This window comes from Brassica napus, unplaced genomic scaffold (genome assembly GCF_020379485.1).
Source record: "Brassica napus cultivar Da-Ae unplaced genomic scaffold, Da-Ae ScsIHWf_306;HRSCAF=497, whole genome shotgun sequence".
In the NCBI taxonomy this organism is placed as follows: domain Eukaryota; kingdom Viridiplantae; phylum Streptophyta; class Magnoliopsida; order Brassicales; family Brassicaceae; genus Brassica; species Brassica napus.
In genome coordinates this window covers 14,136-35,186 of record NW_026016305.1, presented here as the reverse complement: position 1 = coordinate 35,186, position 21,051 = coordinate 14,136, and the positions used below count along the sequence as shown (strand labels likewise).

At 38.3% G+C, this 21,051-nt stretch overlaps 2 protein-coding genes across 2 annotated transcripts; both read right to left on the bottom strand.

The window, feature by feature from the left end:
• Window positions 1-609: 609 nt before the first annotated feature.
• On the bottom strand, window positions 610-6,910 carry LOC106446010. The gene is made up of 12 exons (XM_013887678.3): window positions 6,353-6,910; window positions 5,628-5,854; window positions 5,186-5,244; window positions 4,796-4,870; window positions 4,321-4,664; window positions 4,158-4,226; window positions 4,018-4,079; window positions 1,865-3,706; window positions 1,696-1,773; window positions 1,484-1,595; window positions 1,043-1,093; window positions 610-953 (listed from the first exon to the last, which is right to left on the bottom strand). Exons 1-12 carry the CDS (start codon window positions 6,737-6,739, stop codon window positions 903-905), a joined length of 3,357 nt encoding a protein of 1,118 aa, XP_013743132.2. The 5' UTR covers window positions 6,740-6,910; the 3' UTR covers window positions 610-902.
• Window positions 6,911-17,459: 10,549 nt separating this feature from the next.
• On the bottom strand, window positions 17,460-18,740 carry LOC106449553 (dof zinc finger protein DOF3.1-like). Its single transcript, XM_013891297.3, has one exon. The coding sequence runs from the start codon at window positions 18,306-18,308 to the stop codon at window positions 17,724-17,726; it is 585 nt and encodes a 194-aa protein (XP_013746751.1). The 5' UTR covers window positions 18,309-18,740; the 3' UTR covers window positions 17,460-17,723.
• Window positions 18,741-21,051: the final 2,311 nt, after the last annotated feature.

Here is a 21,051-nt window from a genome sequence, read left to right as displayed (position 1 = left end):
AAATCTCTAAAATTAGTAGTATTAAAATAGAAAGAATAAAATATGAAAATATTATAACTAATAGCATGAATTATATTGTATTAATTATTTGTGATATATTAAAAACATTAATTTGATTAATTGGATAATTTTTTATATATGTAATTTTGTTAGAAATTTTATAGCATAATGTGAAGTCGATTGACAGGATATAAATTATTAGAATGAAAAATTACTTTTTGAATCTTATAAATTTTAGTTGTAAGTTTTATTAAATTATTTATATTTTTAATATATATGTAAATATATATATATATATATATTATTTTTAGATATGTTTTCAATACGTACAGTATCTTAATTTTCTAAAAAAGATTTGTTTCCACATTTTCATTCTGATTCCATGGAACATAGTTTTTGTTCGGTAAGTTCTCAAGTGTTCCGGCACCATAATTTACAGTCAGAAATTTGTAACTCGCATGCTTCTCCACCGCTGATCGGTCTTTCCGTTGCCAATGAGTCGTTTCTTGAGTTGGACTCATCTGCTAAGAGTTGGATGAAGCTTTCTTCTACAAGATAGATTTGTGGAAATCAATGGGAAGGCGACACATAAACAAAAGTTAAATCAAGCAGAGCCAAATAGAATCTAAATTGATCTTGAAAATATGTACATATACTGCTACTGGTATGGACTGGTCAAAGATCAGCAACCAAAATAAAGCCATAAAATCTACGAAATGTCTCCTTAAGGAACAACTCACACAAAACTGGGCCTATAAATCATTTCTAATTTCATATGAAGAAAACACAGGTAAATAATTAATCAACAAGATGACTTGACTCCAAAGGAGAAATGCACATCCATCCTCCTCTTTTCACAGCATGAGGTCCATCGTCTATAGAGAGTTTTGAATCCAGTTGCATCAATCTTTCCCGTGAGATGATGCATAGTCTTTCATTCTTTCTTTCAGTTGCTGCAAGAGATAATCAACATTCATAGTTATTATTACAAAACAGCTCAGAGCAAGATGAAAACCAAAACTGTGGGAGCTTTGTAACTCACCTTCAATTCTTCATGGAGAACAATAAACACTTTCTTCAAACGTTTGTGCCTCTGCAGATTAACATATATAAGAAAATCATCATCAAGTATAATGTGCAATTAAAGTGTAAGCAAATCTGGCAATCTTGTATCATGATGATTACTCGAAGTACCAAGATGAGCTTTTTTTACTCCTTTAACCCACTACATAATGCGATATGTTTTTCATAATTTTCGGAATCGTACACACAAGCAAACAAACTCATCATTCGTCAACCTCTTCAAACGATAGGCCCGTTTCCAAATTTCACTCTATATCTAAATCCAGATAAATAAGATGGAAAATAATCTGATTCCCTAGAAAATTTCAGTAAATAACTTGAGTTCAATCTTCAAGAACATGTCAAAAACGCTGTCCATAAGAAATGACTATGTATAAAGTGGTTAGAGATAGAATATCACCTCTCCATATTTGCGATAAGATTCGTTCAAGTCCTCCACAATTTTGTTATATCTCACCATGTCTCTTCCTTTTGCAAGCTTAAGGTCTTCCCCCAACTTTTGAAAGTCATTCCTGGGAATAATGGAAATATATATATATTTCAAGAAAGCTGATAAACTAGAACAACACAAATGATCCGAGATTTCTATGAACGAAGAATTCATATAGGTACCTGTAGCTCTCTAATATCTTGTTAATGGAGCAGTAATCATCGTATTTATCCAAATATTCCTGCATGTATGCTTTATACCTGAAATAGAAGAAAGCAACATCTCAGTCTTTTTCGAGCCACAAATACTAAGCGATTAGATTTCCAAACATTATAGTTTCAGTTTACTCACTGCAAATGATCCCTAATAGGTCCCTTTTGGTCGGGAGAGGCTTTCTCGTATTTCAAATAAGAAGAGTCTTCTTCATCAAAAGTTGCATCTTTGTGTCCATTCATAGAAGTTGCATTTTTGTGTCTTTTGCTCTCCCTTGATGAGCGGGATGTGGATGGTCGTTTGGAGCCCTGCTTTATAACGGGCGTTTTTTTGTTCGTCTCTCCATAACCTTCCACACTGCTTCCTACTCTTCCTCTACTATCTCTCTGTCTTGATTTATAAGCTGCATCCTCTAAATTATTGTTATGTGAGCCGTTTTCAGTGTCTGCACCTGTATGGTTCTGCTCATGTGACTGCAAAGCCAACTTTTGGGATCTTTCTGAATCATCAACAACATGTTGGGGCAATTCTTTTGTACCATTGCCAGCATGTGTGAGAGCTGGCTTTTTCGAAGATTTTTTAGACCTCCGTTTATCTGAGTCAATACCCAAGTTTTCTGAAGTGCTTGGTTTCAAATTTGACTGCCTAAAAGAAGTTTTATCTTCGAGTTGCTTCAGTGCTGTATCTACCTCCAATGACTCAGGGAGTTCACCCAACTCCAAGTCGGAAACTTGTTTTTGGAGCATAGATCCATTTCCCTTGGGTAATTTTGCTCTCTGGCTATCCAATGGAGAGGAACCCATGCCCAAGCCTGAAACATTCTTGGGATCTTTCTCACTTCCATCCAGTTCACCGTATTTTCTGTTGGCTCTGTCAGAAGGAAATGAAGGTCCAATGGATGACTCACCATCTTTTTTGTTCCTCGCAAACTTATTTTTTGAATGAACAGCATCCCTATGATTGTCTCTGAAGGCCTTTCCTGACCGACTAGAAAGGGTTTCATGCGGAAAATGGTCATCTTCGTCAGATTTACGAACATCACCCAAGGCATCAGAATGTTTGTTTGATTTACCTGAACTATCACCAGGCTTCATTTGACCATGTCTACTCAACTTTTCAGTAGATGACTTCTGAATTCGTTTTAGTGGATCCATCATTTGACTAGCAGAAGCGTTCAGATGTTGTAAATCATTCTTGCGCTCTGAAAGCTGTGAATCTTTACCTATGGCAGGCAATTGCTGGGATTTTATGTTTCTCTCCCGTGCTGATTGCTGACTGTAGTGCTCCAAAGCAGGGGATATTTGGTTCTGGTCTGTGGCCAGCCTCTCAGAGATGCCAGGATGGTCACTTTTTAAACTATCCTTCGTAGTATTATCTGTGTCATCAAACAACTGTCCAATAAAATTTTGGCGCTCTCGTAGCTTGTCGTGACCAGAAGGTAGTTGTTCCAGCTCTGAAATGCCAACTTCATTCTTCCTGTCAGCTTCAGAACCATGACCCTCATCTGAACTGTGACCATCGATGTCCACCGCATCAGAATCATGACCATCGATGTCGACAGCATCAGAATCATTACCCTCGATGTCAATTGTCTGTCGGGGCTCTTTGTCACCATCGCTCATTATATCCACATCCTCATCAGAAACTTCCTTGCTGTTAGAAGAAGCCTCGCTATCACTGCTGCTCCCGCTATCACTGCTGCTCCCACTATTATCACTATCACTGTCGCTACTAGAGCTACGAGCCTGGCCATTTCTGTTCTCAGATCGCTTTTCCTCATGAAGAATGCCAGGTGAATGATGCTCAATGTCAACATTTTCTTGTGTACTCAGATGCTCTCGAGGCAAAGGTGAAAACTCTTGTAAACCTTCTCCTTTCCGCTCGCACACAGAAAAGGTCTCCATGTTGCTAACCCCTGGAACAGGTAACTGGTCGCGATTGCACTCAGTGATTGGAAGCAGTTGCTGGTGTTCAGGTGAACTGAAAAATAAAAGTTTTACTAAACCAGATACGACAATACAGGAGAAGAAAGTATAGTAGATGCATGCGTTATAGTAAATAGCTTCTCAATTCATTCTACACTAAGTTGGATAATAATGATTATTCAATTAGAGTTCACTGGCCACTAAACAAACGCCTTTGCTATTGCTTGATTTTCTATTCTTATCATAGATTTTATCCTCATGCACCTACTTGACATTATAAATCACTTGCATTATTTGTGCCAATCCCACTTCCTAGGGTGTCATATTCTACAATGACAAAAAAGCTATCATTTCCGGTACACGTACCTTCTGCTATCCAAATCTGCTTCTGGTTTTAAGAAATACCTTGGAGCTTGGAAATTTGCAATCTGGTTATCAACAACAATTAGGGACACAATAATGCATAATGCACCTCATAAAACCACACCAAAGTTTTCATGACTTACTTTTTTCAAAATTGGCTCAATCTTCTTTGACGCATTAGGGGTTCTATCTCCAACAGCTTTCTCTAAAGCCTAGAGAGAAACAGAGAGAGTGGAATCAAACGTGGTGGAAACACATATTGGATATGAAAATAGCTATATAACTGAAGTTTGATCTATGTATTACCTTCAAGCTCATTGGAGCCTCTTTTAGGAGATCAACTAGCAGTGCCTGCAAGTCAATTTCTTTATTAACATTGGTTTCTTGGCGTTCAGATGTGTCCCTTAAAGCATTTCTTTCCCAGGTTGATAAATCCTTTTCGCTAGCAACAATGCTCTCTCTGGCCTTTGTGTTGACTGGTGTGACGTTCACGTTATCTGCATGAGTTTTAGCAATATTCCCAGTCCCATATGAAGAAGGGGTATTGTATTGATTAGAAGGAGATGGTCCAGGTGAAGCTGAAAGCCTATTCTTCACAGAAGTGGTTGAAACCCCTGGTCTGAAAGAAGGCTTTGGACCTCCGATTGGAACTACAATAAACGACAAGTGATACTCTTAGAATTGACAAAACAGTAAGGGAGTATAATAGCAACTAAGAGTCTTTGAAACCCTAATGTGTTACTCAGGCCGACAGGCTCATTGCAATGTTTTTCCTATATACCTGGAGGTGGATCGACTTTCCGCTTCTTAGGCGGAGGTTCCTTCTTCTGGTTATTTGACATTCTCCATGGACTTGCTGCAAGGACAGGGAATGCGTTAGATAATTACTAGTCGTACCCAAACATAAGTACAAGCAAGATATTCAAAGGTTTTGAACCCAAGAGACAAAAAAACTGACCATACAGTAAAATTATAGCATGGGATTCAGTTTCGAACAAGAATAGTTATCTAAGCTCATGTTAAAGTTCTAAAACCGCTTACTTAAAAGGAAAAGAGAACATATAAGAGGTGGAAACAAGGTTTAACAAAAGTTTCATATTAGCAGCCAAAAAATTCAAATAGATAGATAGAAGTTGTTCCCATGGAGACCAAGTAATAGACGGGAAGTTACCTTCAGCACGAGCTAATTGCTTCTTCAATGATGGATTCCCAGGATCTAAAACAATTGCCCTGACATGACCAAATATGTAGTTTCAGGCAAAATCGCTTTGACGAGAATAAAGTTAAATACGAACACAAAACGATGCAATTTGTTACGCAGTGAGAAACACTCTTGAGTCTCAGTGTCACAAAAACAGCTACGCCAAAAAGGACCCACACCAGCCTAACCGCAATAAGATGAACAATGTGTATACGGATACTTTGTTCACAGCTCTGCTAAAGGTTTATATGTTATCGTGCTAAGAGTCATGAGACTACCCTACCGAAAGAAGACTGCAAAACTAGAAAAACAAAGATAACAGACAGACGACACCTTTGCAGCAGCGGACAGACTATGCTGGGAAAAGTTACAGATATCAGATGTAATTAAAATGTTAGGTGGGAATATGTACTTGCGCGATTTGGTCCTCTGTTCAGCTTCGACTGAGCGCATCTTCATCTGGCTTGTGGTTGACTCATCTAGAGTTCGCTGGACGTTCAATTTTCTCCAAGCAGATCCAGCCTCAATCAGCACACCATTTTCATCTTCACCACTTTGGTGTTCCTCATAGATATCACATAAATCACCACGCTCCCCTGACCAGGTAAATTTGAACTCCTTTCCACCAACATCGATTATCTGTTCAAAAAGTGTTAGTTCAAAACCGGTAGTGTCACGACTTTAAACCAATAGCCCAAAACGCAGTAGGAAATAAATGAGAAAAGGGTATGCAGCGGGGTTAGTAGATCCAATTGACAACCACTTCCAGTGACAAAACCACAGCTCAAGAGATCATGAAATGAGAAGCAACTAACCATACAATACATTCTCAACCAATAAGCAAGTCCAGAATTAATGTGATCCAATTGCAATTCAAGTAGCAATCGGATCTTCACTAACAAATCTAAGCAACAGATACTCTTCTCCAAGGCCATAGCTTAGAAACATGATAATAACAGCTACAGAGATGCCAGAAACAATTGGCTTATGCAGAACTAAACCATCTTCTTCTCCAATGTTATAGTAAGCTATTTTGTCCCAATTTCACTAATCTAGGTTACCTTGATTGAAAACTAATTAACAATTTCAAGACGTGCAACTAGGGTTCGATGAATTTGAAAGTAGGAGACGACTCACATTTCCAGTGCTATTGTTCGGAAAGGCATCGAACTTGATCTTGGCGGCTCCACCTTCTGCCTCCACGCGCTTGATCTCATCCACCAAGTCAGGAGTTAACCGTATTATCATCCCAAAAGCCGGTGGACTCTCCCTCGGAACTAGGCTAAACTTTTCCTCAACCGCACGAGAAGAAGACGCCGCCGCCGCCTTGACGCTGGTAGTATTCCTCTGTCGCGGGGCGGCGGAGGAGCCACCACCACCGGTGGACATCCTCCCGATGGGGGAAGGATGTCGGTTGGTGAGAGGTGGGAACGAATTGCGGTTTCGACCCGGTCCACCGCCGCCGCCGCCTCCTACTCCTCCACCCCTACCGCGACCGGGTTTCGACGATCCTCCGTAACTCATCGGGTCTAATTGCGCCGTCGTCACTGCGATAGATTTACAACCATGTATTGATTTAACTGATTGAGACGCGCGAGCGAGGAGAACAGAAGGGATAGAGAGAGAGGCGATGATTAGAAGAGAGAGAGAGAGAGAGAGAGAGAGAGAGAGAGAGAGAGAGGGACCCAAGGGTGCTGCTTCTGTTCTTCTCTTCCCCTTCTTCCCTAAAAAAAATAGTGTTATTGAAAACGCTGCGTTTAGGTTTCTGTACCCAGCGGTGAAAAAAAAACACCACTTGAACCACCCGGGTCGAGCCCATCGGACTGAAATTGGGCGGGGAGGCTGACATGTTATAAACGAATGAAGGAAATTTTATTTTTTGTTAGCCTTCTCTACAAGAAAGAAATTATTCTCGCTCTCTCTTTCCGCTTCAAAACATGTTAACAAGTGAACTTTTTGTTGTAGCTTACATAGTTAGTGCATTCATGTGTGTATGTATGTTGTTTCGGACATACTTCAATGGCAGTCTAACTTCTAAACATGAAACCTAGCTAGATATGTGAATCTCTTGATTGTGTTTTTCCTTTTTGATAGAGGGCGGAAGCTAAGTAACTCAAAGATCAAGGGTTTGATCTTTGATTAGGTTTCTTGCCGTCGAAGTTAATTCGAAAGCAAGATGGATAGAACGCGAATACTCTTCGCAGTGCTCGTTAAAGCTCTTAAGGGCGCGAATACTCTTCGCAGTGCTTAGGAAAGCTCTTTAAATCTTCGAAATCTTATTCAATAAATTCAGTGTCTTTTACAAAAACCAAAGCCGCTATTTATGCAAATCAAACTAGGGCTAACCCTTAACTAAAAAGGAGATTTAACACTTATCTAATCCTAATAAGGAAAGGAAACTTAATAACTTATAACGCAAGTAAAGCCTGAAACCCAAAAGCCCATGATAATGGCGGTGGAGATGGTGATACGCTGCATCAGGTTCCCTCGGGGTGAAGAGGATTCGTCCACGAATCTGGAGTCGTATTATCACCATGAAATTGCGAAAGATGTTTAACGTTGAAAACGTCCGACGTACGTAGATGAGTTGGAAGACGAACGCGATAAGCATTAGGATTGATACACTCCAAAACTTCAACTGGTCCAATTTTCTTGGACTTAAGCTTATTGTACTCTCGCAATGGAAGCCGCTCCTTGGTCAAATAAACCCAAACGAGATCGCCAGGTGCGAAGAGCACCTCGCGACGCTTTTTATCTGCTGCCGCTTTATACTTTGCTGATGAAGCTTCGAGATTAGACTGAGCTTGCGCGTGGATATCCTGTATGTCTGAGACGAAGTCAACTGCTTCTCCATGGTGACGCGTTTTATCGGGAACGGTAGAGAGATCGAGAGGACCACGCGGAATGAGTCCGTACACAACTCGAAAAGGCGAGAAACCCAAACTGCGGTTAAGAGCATGGTTGTGAGCAAACTCCGCCTGCCCCAGTTTACCGTCCTATGAACGAATATTATCTCCAACAAGGCAATGCAGAAGGTTACCTAAAGAACGATTGGTGACCTCTGTTTGACCATCTGATTGAGGGTGATATGCAGTACTCATATCAAGAGACGTACCCAAAAGTTTCCATAAAGAGCGCCAAAAGTGACTAAGAAAGCGAGTGTCTCGATCGGAAACTATGGAAGTAGGTAAACCATGAAGGCGATAGATTTCACGAAAGAAGAGAACGGCCACATTGACAGCGTCTGTTGTTTTCTTACACGCCACAAAATGTGCCATTTTTGAAAAACGATCGACTACTACGAAGATAGAATCATGACCTTTCTGCGTTCGTGGCAAACCCAAAACGAAATCCATGCTCACGTGGGTCCATGGCTGTGTTGGAACTGGCAAAGGGAGGTAGAGACCTGCGTTAGTTGCTTTTCCTTTAGCAGTTTGACAAACTCTGCAGCGAGCCACAAAACGTTCAACATCCCTACGAAGGGTTGGCCAAAAGTACGAAGTGGAAACCAAGTGAAGAGTTCGATCCCTTCCCACATGCCCCTCGTTATGGAGTTCACTGATGATTTGTTGACGGAGACTACAATCAGGTACACACAAGCGAAGACCGTGAAACAAGAAGCCGTCTAGTAATGAATATGTATCAAGAAGACCATGTTGGACGTCGACATAAATCTTGCTAAAGAAGGCGTCTGTCGGATATAAATCAGCAAACGTCTCGAACCCCAAAACTCGTGTGTGCATTGTAGTTAGCACAGCATGGCGACGACTAAGAGCATCAGCGACTCGGTTAGTTGCACCAGATTGATGACGAATGGAGAAGGTGAATTGCTGGAGGTAAGAGATCCATCCCGCATGCCTGGAAGAGACCTTTGCCTGGCTGTCTAGATGGCGCAAAGCATCATGGTCTGTGAAAAGCACGAAATCCCGATGAACAAGATAGTGACGCCAATGTTTAATAGCCTGAACAATGGCGTAAAACTCCACATCGTATGTACTATAGCGACCGCGAGCACCGGCTAGTTTCTCACTAAAATATGCCACAGGGCGTCCTTGCTGACTGAGGACGGCGCCTATTCCCAACTTCGATGCATCACAATGAAGTTCGAAGGTAGTAGAGAAGTCGGGGAGGACAAGTATTGGAGCTGTAGTAAGTTTTTCTTTAATTAACTCGAAAGCTGCAGAAGCTTCTGGCGTCCAAGCAAACCTGCCCTCTTTCATACAAGAAGTAATTGGCGCCATTATAGTACTAAAATGTGCGACGAAACGGCGATAGAAAGAGGCGAGACCATGGAAACTACGAACTTCAGAGACTGTCTTAGGTTGAGGCCAGGAGCGAACAGCTTCTATTTTAGACATATCTACGGAAAGACCCTTGTCAGATACGATGTAGCCCAAGAAAAGAACCTGAGACACTCCAAATTCACACTTCTGAGCCGCTGCGAAAAGCTTCTCCCTTCGTAAGACAGAGAGTACTTGGCGCAGATGATCTTCATGTTCGGATATAGAGGAGCTAAAGATGAGTATGTCGTCAAAATAAACGACAACAAATCGTCCGATGAATTCTCGTAAAGCTTGATTCATAATCCTCATAAAGGTGCTAGGAGCATTAGATAAGCCGAAAGGCATGACTAACCATTCAAACAGACCTTCACGAGTTTTAAAAGCTGTTTTCCATTCATCTCCAGGGCGAATACGAATCTGATGATATCCACTTTTTAGATCGATCTTGGAAAATATTTTTGCTGCTCCAATTTGATCCAACAGGTCATCTAATCGTGGAATTGGAAATCTGTAGCGGATCGTTATTTTGTTTATGGCGCGACTGTCCACACACATGCGCCAAGAACCGTCTTTCTTGGGAATTAAAAGAGCCGGAACCGCACAAGGGCTCAAACTCTCCTTAATGTGTCCCTTTTGTAAGAGATCTTCTACTTGGCGACGCAATTCCTCGTGCTCACTTGGGCTCATGCGGTAGTGTGGCCGGTTGGGGAGAGTTGCGCCTGGAATGAGATCGATCTGATGTTGTATATCACGTAGTGGAGGTAATCCTTCTGGCAAATTGGCCGGGAAGATGTCTGAAAATTCGTCTAACACGGCTGATAACTTAGGAGATGATGTTGTCGTGAGTGCCGGAAGTTGTGATGCCGGGACCAGGGCGAATGCATAACCCTCTGTTTTGAACTCCGAGAGAAAGGTCGAGTAAGAACAGATCATAGTGGTGGGTCGTGGTTGAGGAGTGATGGTCGTGGACTGGTTTGGTGGAGGAGAACGCGCAGGTGGTGTTGGTTGCTCGCGAGACGGGAGAAGTACAATCTGTTGGGAGTTCCAAGTAAAACTGTAGGTATTTTTAGCACCGTCATGCAAGATTTTGCGATCATACTCCCATGGTCTTCCAAGGATAAGGTGGCTTATGTCCATTGGCGCGACATCGCAATACATACGTTCCTTGTAAATTGGTCCTACTGAGAAAGAAACCAAAGCGCGGTGTGTAATGCGGACGTTTACTCCCTCCGATAACCATCCTAGAGCGTACGGTGAGGGATGGGGTTCTTTGGTAATGCCAAGCTTACGTATGGCTTCCTCGGATATTACGTTGCGAGAACTACCAGAATCGATAATAAAGCTGCAAATTCGATCTTTAATGGTACAAGTCGACCTGAAGATATTTGTCCGTAGCCACTTGTCGTCTTGTTGAGGTGGTGTAAGGCACGAGCGATGTAGGACCAGTAAGCGACCACTATCACCCTCTGTAAGGTGGTCCGTAGCGTCTGCTGATTGGTCGATATCCTCCTGCGAATCATATACGTCTTCCTCATCGACTAGATCATCAATGACCAGACCGCGACGTGTTGCGTGAGGACAAGCTGTCTGTCTATGGCCTTGTTCCCCGCAAGAATAACATCTTAAGGCGTTTGGTCGGGTAGACCGACGCAGTTGCTGTTCTTCTTGTGTTGCAGGTTTATTGATCGTGGTGGAAGCTTCCCCCGTTTCTTTTGATCCTGCTGTCGGTGTGTTGCTGGAGGCCTGGTCCTGAGAGCGTGGACGGGAGGACGAAGAATTCCAGTTAGATGACCGAGATTGTTGTTCAAAAGATGCGGCACGACGCTGAGCCTCTCCGATCGTAGAGGGATCAAATTGAGACATTGCCGTTTGAAGTTGTGGGCGTAGACCCCCAATGAATCGTGACACCAGTTGGACTTGGCTGTCATTAATTTCATTACGAGTTAAGAGCATTGCAAACTCTTCTGCATATTCGTCCACAGTACGAGATCCTTGGCGGAGATTCTGTAGTTTCGTATACATGGTACGTTCATAATTGTGAGGTAAGAACGTCTGACGTAGATGTTTGGTAAGCTTGTCCCATGACTGGATGGGAGCTTTTCCAGTACGGGAACGAGTAGTTTTGAGTTGTTTCCACCACGTAGCAGCGTGTCCGCGAAAGCGCATAGCAACGAGAGGGACTCGCCGGGTGGGAGGTACCTGTTTAAAATCGAGGATTTCTTCGACTGAGACCAACCAATCAATGAGATCATCACCCTTAAGACCCCCGTGAAATTCGGGTATGTCTACTTTGAAACTGTTTTCCCAGCGATTGTTGATGTAATCATGTTGTCTTAGATCCTCACGAAAGACTCGCCTATGATCTTCTTCTTCGTGTATGTCGCGATCTCGATCCTCATTAAATTGGTGATGTTGATGTCGCTGTTGGTGTTGTCGAGGAGGTGGAAGGTGTTGCTGTATCTGACGTTGATCTTGGTGAAGCGGTGGTGGATGCTGCTGCGCGGGTTGCAGTGGAGCATTAACGATCGGCTGGTTTTGAGGGTCCAAGCGAGTTGTTAAAGCGTTTGTCAAGGCCTCGAGGCGAGCTGTTATTGCTGCCAGTGCTGTCGTGAATGCTTCGCTTTGTTGTTGAATGGAAGCTTGTGTCGCAGACTGCATCTCAATGAGTACTCGTAAATCAGTCATGTCCGAAGGGGTTCCCTCTGCCGTTTTCTTTGCCATGATAACGAGAGAAGAACTCCAGAAACGTACTGATTCTGATACCAACTGATAGAGGGCGGAAGCTAAGTAACTCAAAGATCAAGGGTTTGATCTTTGATTAGGTTTCTTGCCGTCGAAGTTAATTCGAAAGCAAGATGGATAGAACGCGAATACTCTTCGCAGTGCTCGTTAAAGCTCTTAAGGGCGCGAATACTCTTCGCAGTGCTTAGGAAAGCTCTTTAAATCTTCGAAATCTTATTCAATAAATTCAGTGTCTTTTACAAAAACCAAAGCCGCTATTTATGCAAATCAAACTAGGGCTAACCCTTAACTAAAAAGGAGATTTAACTAAAAAGGGCTAACCCTTTACTTATCTAATCCTAATAAGGAAAGGAAACTTAATAACTTATAACGCAAGTAAAGCCTGAAACCCAAAAGCCCATGATAATGGCGGTGGAGATGGTGATACGCTGCATCACTTTTACTTTGTCTTGCATAGAAGAACTGATGTGTGTTTATTAAACAAGCTATTTTTTGTTTCTGTAGGTTGCATTGCCAAAAAAGTAACAAAGAAAGTTCAGAGACAGAATCTGTCTACTCTCTGAAATAGTGAAATATCATATATCACATGAGGTCAGCCACTTGCATGAAGGGTTGAAACATATGAGCAATTCAACCCATTGACACAGTTACTCAGAAATATAATTGAATCTACTTTCTCTTTTGTGAAATGAAATCCAAACTTGTGGTACATTATCTTGCACTCAGATTTTTATTTACCATACAACTTTGTCTGTTGTTATGTGACATTATATCTAAGATAAGTTCATATGAAAAAGAGTTCAAATTCTTCTGGATTGTTGTAGGGACTGAAAGGAGAACTTTAAAAAACATCTCCTGCCCTAGGACGTACAGTGATTTACATCAAGGATTCTCTTATATATTAGTTGCCAAGGTGATTAGTCTCTTCTTATTATTTGTTCTTCACTACTTAGTTCCCTTCAGTTTTTTTGATAAGCTTTATAACCAACATCTTCCAGAGGAAAAACTACTTTAGTTCTAATATGTTTTCTCTGACAAGAAGCTTCTTAAACTTTTCTTATTGATATTGAAGGTACTTGACTGTTCAGCTTGTGAGATTCTTTTAGAAAAGGGAGAGTTATAAGAAAGCAAAAACTCTCCGGGTATGGAAGCTTTCTGTTTTAGTGGGTTATCCATTGGAGTTGGATATCTTTGACCTTTGTTCCGAGGATTGTCGAAAGAAATTTGAAGCTCCTCGCCAGGTAGGTATACAGTTTGTGGCCTTATTATGTGAGGTGGTTCACCACATCAATTGACAAGCTGTGGTCAAAATATTGGTCTACAAACCCAGTGCAAAGAGCAGCTCAAACGGCGACGGTGTGAAATGACTGATGTTGAGGTACACGTTTTTAGTTTATCTGTTAACTCTGCTCTAAATACGATCCTGTAACTTCTTTTTTTCTCTATTTCTCTGGATCATCAAGCGGAACTGGCAAATCATCCACAAGCGACCAACACGGAGGTATATTATCTGAAGAACACTTTTTCAACATCTTTCTTGTCTAGCTTGGAATGCGCTGTAATAGGTTTGTATGTTGTATTTAAGCGCCGGTTACATATAATGTGTAAATTTACTTGTGACTGTAGTATAACAGAAATAAAGGAGCAAATTTAGAAGATATTAAAAAGATGGTTACTTGCAAATGAAGCCTAAACAATGGTAGTAGGCACGAGAACGTGTATATATGTTACTCTTGGCTAGCGTAGTCTTTGATGGTTGGTATCATTAATCTCTTTTCTTTTCCTGATTCACTTCTTGAAATATCTAGATCGTTTTAAATTTTTATATAGACCAACTTCATGATGATCTTTATCTGAATTTTCATTTCTGGAAATTTTCACAATATTGTGCTGTTTTTATTGACAATGTTATAAGACCAGAAAACTCAAAAAACGTGTATGTGTTTTTTCAAAGGTTTTCTTTTGAGCTCCCATTATGGATATCGTGAATCCACTAATAAATATCTTACAAGTTTATTTCAAAGAGAAGACAATAATAAGCAGAATAGTTTGGAGTGATAGGGATGTCACATGTTGAACAGTGAGATGAATAGCAGTCATTGCACTTGAAGTAATTTATCAGAACATTAAATACTCGAACTGATATTTATTTTGTGGGTCAACAACCAATTGAAATAAGCGATTGAGGTAAAGAACAATTACACAATAAAACAATTTTAATATTAAAAGAAATTGACAATAGAGGAAAAAAAGAAAACACTTAACCCCAATATAAATCCAAAAAGAAAAAAAATTACCTTCGGAAAAGAATATATCAAACCAAAACTTTGAAACAATATCGCACAATAAACAAGATAGCCCCCACAGGACATGTGAAATTAGCTAACATTTACCAAAACAGTCATCTAAGTATTGAAACAGTGAGCCCATCACAAAGAGGAATTTCAGAAATGATAGCTGAACATATTTGGTTAAACACTGTCAATTCAACTTTAAACCAATATTGATTATACATTTCATATCTTTTGCCCTGATTAGCTCCTTAGAAGTGGACCATTATCAAAATTCGGTATCTTAGCGCTATATAGTATAATAGCCACATGGACCACCATTTAATCTGCCAGCCCTTTTCTTTTTGACTTTTTAAAAATGATCTACATTCAAACCTTTTTTGGAGTCAAATCTACATTTAAAACTTATTTCATGGTATATATGGGTAGAGCCATCTACCTCTTCTATCACATGTAGGCACTAGATTAGTATTGTTGGTCTTCTATACATTAACGTTTGAAAGTATAGAATTTGACTTTTCTAATTCAACATATAATAATATATCATTTATGTATCTTTCTATTAAAAGTAACTACTCTTAATCTGAGAGTTTGATTGGACTTACAAACCTAACTTATCAGCGGCTAATTTTAGCCTTGGTGCATTTGATCATACAGTTTGATTGGACATTGCATGCAATCACGCCTGTGATGCATTCTATTCACATTTAGAAAGAAAGCAAAAAAAAAAAGTGTAAACTCTAATTTGTCAGAAAACATAAAACAAAACGATAAATAAGTGAATAAATAACATAAAATGCAACTTGTAGTTCTTTGTCCCCTTGGTCAAATACAAAATATCTCAAACAGGGAGAGCAAATCTTTGTAACCACATTGGATCTCTCGTATATCTATCTTCCCATTTCCTAAACAAATTTATCGAGCCACTAAAATCCAAAAGCTTAATTTATGTTGAGGTGAAACAATTCGTTTTTATAGGTAGTGGATAAGAGAATGATGCATGGCATACATGTCAATAGATTTTGAGAAAATTAAGCGTATTAATATAACAAGAAGGTATAATCAAAGTGTTATACAAAAAAAGGAACCCTTATTTTACAAAGTATTTATATTTCTCTACATACTCTCAGCATAAATTCGGAACTAAGCCTGCCTTCGATGGAACCTTCTCAAAAAAGTTCAGCCGGAACACTTAACCTAGACCGATAACCACCTAAAGAATTGTGCTGTGGACTATAGATTAATCCATGAGAGAACTGTAGCCACAACATTGATTATATTCTTCAAAGACAATAACGTTAACCACTCCTCTTGTGAATGTCATTCGGATTGTTAACTGTTTTTAATGATAAAAGAACATGGTAGTAGTAGTAGTTAAGTAACAAAACGATAAGTCTAGTTAGAAAAACCCATCAAATACAAAACAGCATAAGTTACTTATTTTTCCATTTCTTTTGAAGATGTATAAAATAAAATATAAAGTTGTTATTATCTTAACGACTTATTCTTTTGGCTTCTTTGTCTAAATAATTGACAATTAAACCGTTTGATCGCTAATATAGATCATGACAATTAAAAACGCCACACGGTTCAAGAAAAACCGGCGACTACTAGTACCGAGTCAATATCATGATGCTAGAACTTAGGAACGTCTTAAAGTAACTAAACATCTATATTATTAAAAAAGAAGTACCAAATAAAAATACCCCTTAATTTTATCATTTATTTATATTAGAATGCCAATGAGATATTTATTGAATATATATTTAAATATGTTTGTATTTTCTTAATTTAAATTATAGATTTAAGCATTTAATGTCTTTTTCTAATTTAAATGATAGATTTCTTTAATCAAATCTTAATCAAAATAGATTTTCTAATATATTTTTTATTAACATATTAAATACTTTTAATATTTGTTAGTAATAATAATAAAATAAAAAAATCACATATCATAATCAATTTATATAACATATAAATAAAATATAAACAGTTATTCATATATTATTAGTATAATGCTTTCATAATATAAGTCCAATTAGTTATAAATATTGGATTTTTTATATGATACATTGTGATATAATAATTAAACAATTAAAATCACAAAATATAAATATTCAAAGTAATAAATAAAATTGTTATGTTTTAAAATGTTATATTATCAATTGTATAATACATTTTAATTTGCAAATATATATATTATACCATTAGTACAAAGAAAAAAATTAAAGTGAAAGCAAATATTTATACGGTTACAGGTCAAGCTCTAGAAATAAACAACTACAACGCAATATTATTTTTCTTTGACAAATTTATTTTAATATAAATTATAGTTCCAAATATGTTTATATATTTTATGTATTTATAAATTTATTTTCTTTGTTTTTAAGGGATGCTAAGATTTTGAAATTGGAAAACAATTATGATCCACCTCTCTATTATTTTAATTAGAAAATTTTAAAATTTATGTCAGAATATTTTATTAAACTTTTAATTTTAATTTTTATTATAACTGCAAAGATTAATTTTCAATATAAATTTATGTTTAAATGTTAAAATACATTATTTGATATAAACAAAAAACTATAAACATAAGTTAAATATTCGTCCGTTCGGGTGGGTCAAGGTCTAATGCATAATTAAAATACGATCGAAGACCACATGCCGTAAGAATGTTGCTAATCTATGTCGGTTCATGCACAATTATTTTATTCCGTCATTGGGTTAAAAGAGCCCATTCTGCGCATATATGCATGTAAAAGAGCTTAAGTTTATATATTAGTTTTCATTCAAACTTACCTTTCAAACTAATGACATAGGATGATAGGAATGTAACTAAAATTGTCGGTTCAACCTAAAAATAATGTCGTGGCTAAGAATTCATTCAACGTCACGAGTTTTGCGAGTCTCGTTCTAGAAATTCTTCAATAACACAAACATTTTTTTTGTTTCTCACTAATGTTAAAGATAACAATAAACTGAAAATCTCCTCCTATTACATAAGTCTAATTATATTTAACAAACCGATTTATAGATTAAAAAAGGAGTAGGAATAGCCGAATAGATTTACCAAAATGACATAAACATAGAAATTGTTTGTCTACGTGATGACTCAAGACACCTTGAAATCAGTTTTAGCAGCTCCATATTAATTGACCAAACTACCCCTCTCCGTGTTCTGCTCCTCCTCCTTCAGTTTTTCTCCACTTTGTTCCTAGGAAGATCGGTCCACGGGTTACAACCACCTTCGTCACCCGCTTCACTCCTCTTTAGTCCCATACCCGGATCCCAACCCGACCCGTCTAGGATGATCCCACCAAGACCCAGCTGCATATTCGACGCCAAAAGCGAGCTAAAACTCCCACCACCACCACCCATCTCCATACCTTTCACGTCTTGGTCTCCGATCGGAAACCCGTACAGCATCCGGGTCGGATCCGTATCCGGGTTAGGATCCGGGTGTTTGGTCTTCTTCTTGTGTGTGTTGGGAGGAGAAGACGCAGAGGTTGGTCGTTTAGCGTTCTTGCGAGAACCGCCGCCGACGGGAACGTTGCGGAGAGCCCCGCCTTTGGTCCAGTAACGACGGCAGCTTTTGCAAAAGTGACGGGGCTGTGACAGGTTGTAGTTGTTGTAGTAACAGAATTTTGTGTTCGGTGAGTCACAGCGAGGACACTTTAGTTGTTCTTGCTCTGGAAACTGCTGTGGTTGTTGTGGTTGTTGTTGTTGTTGTTGTTGTGTCGCCATCATCGAGTTGTAATAAGCTGATGGATCCTGCATTTCTTCTTTTGAAAAACAGAGTCTTTTCCTTAAATTATAAATCTTTTGGTTACCATATATGAAAAAACCTAAAAAGATCGAATCTTGGAGATGTCAAGAGAGATATATAATTATAAATATATGAGAGTGAATGATTTTGAGGCTTTTATAGATAGAGATGAAGTGGTTCTTGACGCATTAGATAAGACAAATATAACACTTTCTCTCTCTACATATGAGAGACAAGGAGAGAGAGGAGTGGAGCAGAGCAGAGAAGGGAAGAGGGCTGAAGTCTAAGACGAGAAGACAAGCTTCTGTGAGATGTGACCGGTCTTAAAGGGTTACACAATAACAAAAGATTAGTACTTCCCTAATCTTCTTCCTTTTGATTAGAATTTTTAATATTATGCTAATTATTAATTGGTATATATATACTCTAATTATCATTTCAACTATAAAAGACAAGAGCGTGGGTGTTGAACTTTTTCATTGACTTATTTAACTAATAAGTATCAATATATCATCATCATAAGAGTTGTTTTTGTGTTGATGTCATTTGTCGAATGGGTTAAAACTTAAAAGTGTTTACTTTTTATTTGTTTACATGATATCCTAACAAGATCGATAGCTTTTGATTATTATTTTAAATACGGTACGGTTTCATGATTATAAACTCTACAAATCTAGAAAAATTCACAGGCATTGTGAATTATTGTAAACGAAAATAAGGTTTTAAAATGTGTTTTGTATATATCGAAGGGGTAATAACTGTTTCCAACATATTTGGATACGCCTGTCTTGGTGCTATGGTAGTTGTTTTGGCTTCGTATGTTTAGGCCAATATCGACTATAAGTATCTTTTTGTTTTCTTATGTGTGTTCTTACCTTTGCACCAAAAACAAACACAATGGCCTTTTCCTTCTGATGGCTAAAAGTCTCTCTGCTCTTTTTAATAAATATTTATCTAATCTTCTTTTTTGATAAAAAACATATATTTTCTAATCTTTATATGCAGAAATTGTATTTGTATTGTTATCACAGTTCAGATTCTCTCATAAAGACGAGTTTGATCATTTGGCATCGATTCTTAGCTTTGGCCTAGGAAATTTGGTGATTGGAGATCACTAACTTCTTTTTGACCTTCCGGCACTGGACAAGCAAAGCTCGCCTGAAAGCTAGATTTGCCTAAACTGCTTTTTTTTGCCAGTTCAGTAATGACCTTAAAATCTAGTTCTCATATTGTTAAATGTTAACGAAGAGTTAGTAACCATTCTCTGTATTAAACCCTGGTTAATCCACGTCATTCTCAATACCTTTTATTCTGTTATTATAAGAGAATTCTTATTTAAAATCTTGATTAAAACATAATCAAGAAGACGTCAAGCAAAAGATAACAAAAACAGTTGTTCTTTCCCACTCATTGTCACATGAGTTTTCTCATGCATGCAGAGACCTTGCATGTACAGCTCAAATTCTTTTCGCAATAAAATATAAAGAAAATTGTAATTTAACTAATCCAGTTGGCTGTAAAATCAGAAGTGATGACCATCAAATATTATTATATTTAACTGAATATAAAAATATTGAGTAACAAAAGAAAACAATGAGCCATCATCATTCACTGCCATGATTTCTAAAACCCACTCTGGCTCAAGAATCAGGAGACAATAGGTCATTAGCGTTCTTTTGAAGCAACTAGCAAGTATGTATGCACTTGATGAGATCATTACACTTAAAAATCGAATTGCAGCCGTTGAGTTTTGCACTGCAGGGACTAATGAATCAGAGCCGTCCGTGTGTCGAGGAAGCAGACTAAGGATATTTTCGTAGCGTTAAGCTGCCGTAAGAGCTGACCATTTGGCCTTCCGTGTGTTCTGTTTTGCCAACACGTGGGGACAAACACTCCACTTCCTCTTCTTGATTCCCCCATCATCGCGTCTCTTCTACGGCTACGATTTGTGGCTACTGCTTGACGCATGGACGGTGCAGATTAAACCTGGATCTTTCGAATATTTTCACAACCAGGCCATATTGGAGAGTGACAAGAAGACATGTTACCAGAGTTGTCAAGTTACGTACAGAAAATAGCCACTCAAGATTAATCAAAATAAGAATAACGTTGTATATAATTGATTTTGGAGCCTTTGGTTGTGTGTTTTGAAGGCATGTATCAACAACAAAAATAATATGAATTTTGTTTTTATAATTTCAAAAATATTTCCAAAATAAACAACTCTCACCAAAAGTTGTGCGTGAGAACAGGCCTGGTCCTGAACCCATACCTAAGAAACATTCGTATGGGGCCCATAATTTGTACAGCTTTTGAGACTTTTTTTTTGTTAGCAGAAAAAGTATCAAATGGATTATAAAATGTGTTTCAAACATATTACAAAATAAATTTTGAATATTGTTTCTTATCTGTATAAAATAAATTATACATGTATTACTTTTTAAGAAGTTGTATTTTTTAATTGTAAATTAAATACTTTTATCAATTTTTATTATTATTTAAAGCCTATTTTTTTCGTATTGGATCGAGGACCGGTAGATGGTCACGAAAACGTACTCATCAGCTAGCACTGAGTCTACTGATGCAACTCTCTCCCTCAAAGTACAAGAAACTGACCTTTGGTCTTAAATATTCGTGGAACTTGAAAGTTGAAACTGGACCCGAGTCCATGTTGATATCCCATAACTGGCATGTACAAACATAACCATGATTTCAGTCCATGACTGGTTTTTTCGTTACAATCCGCAAACGAAG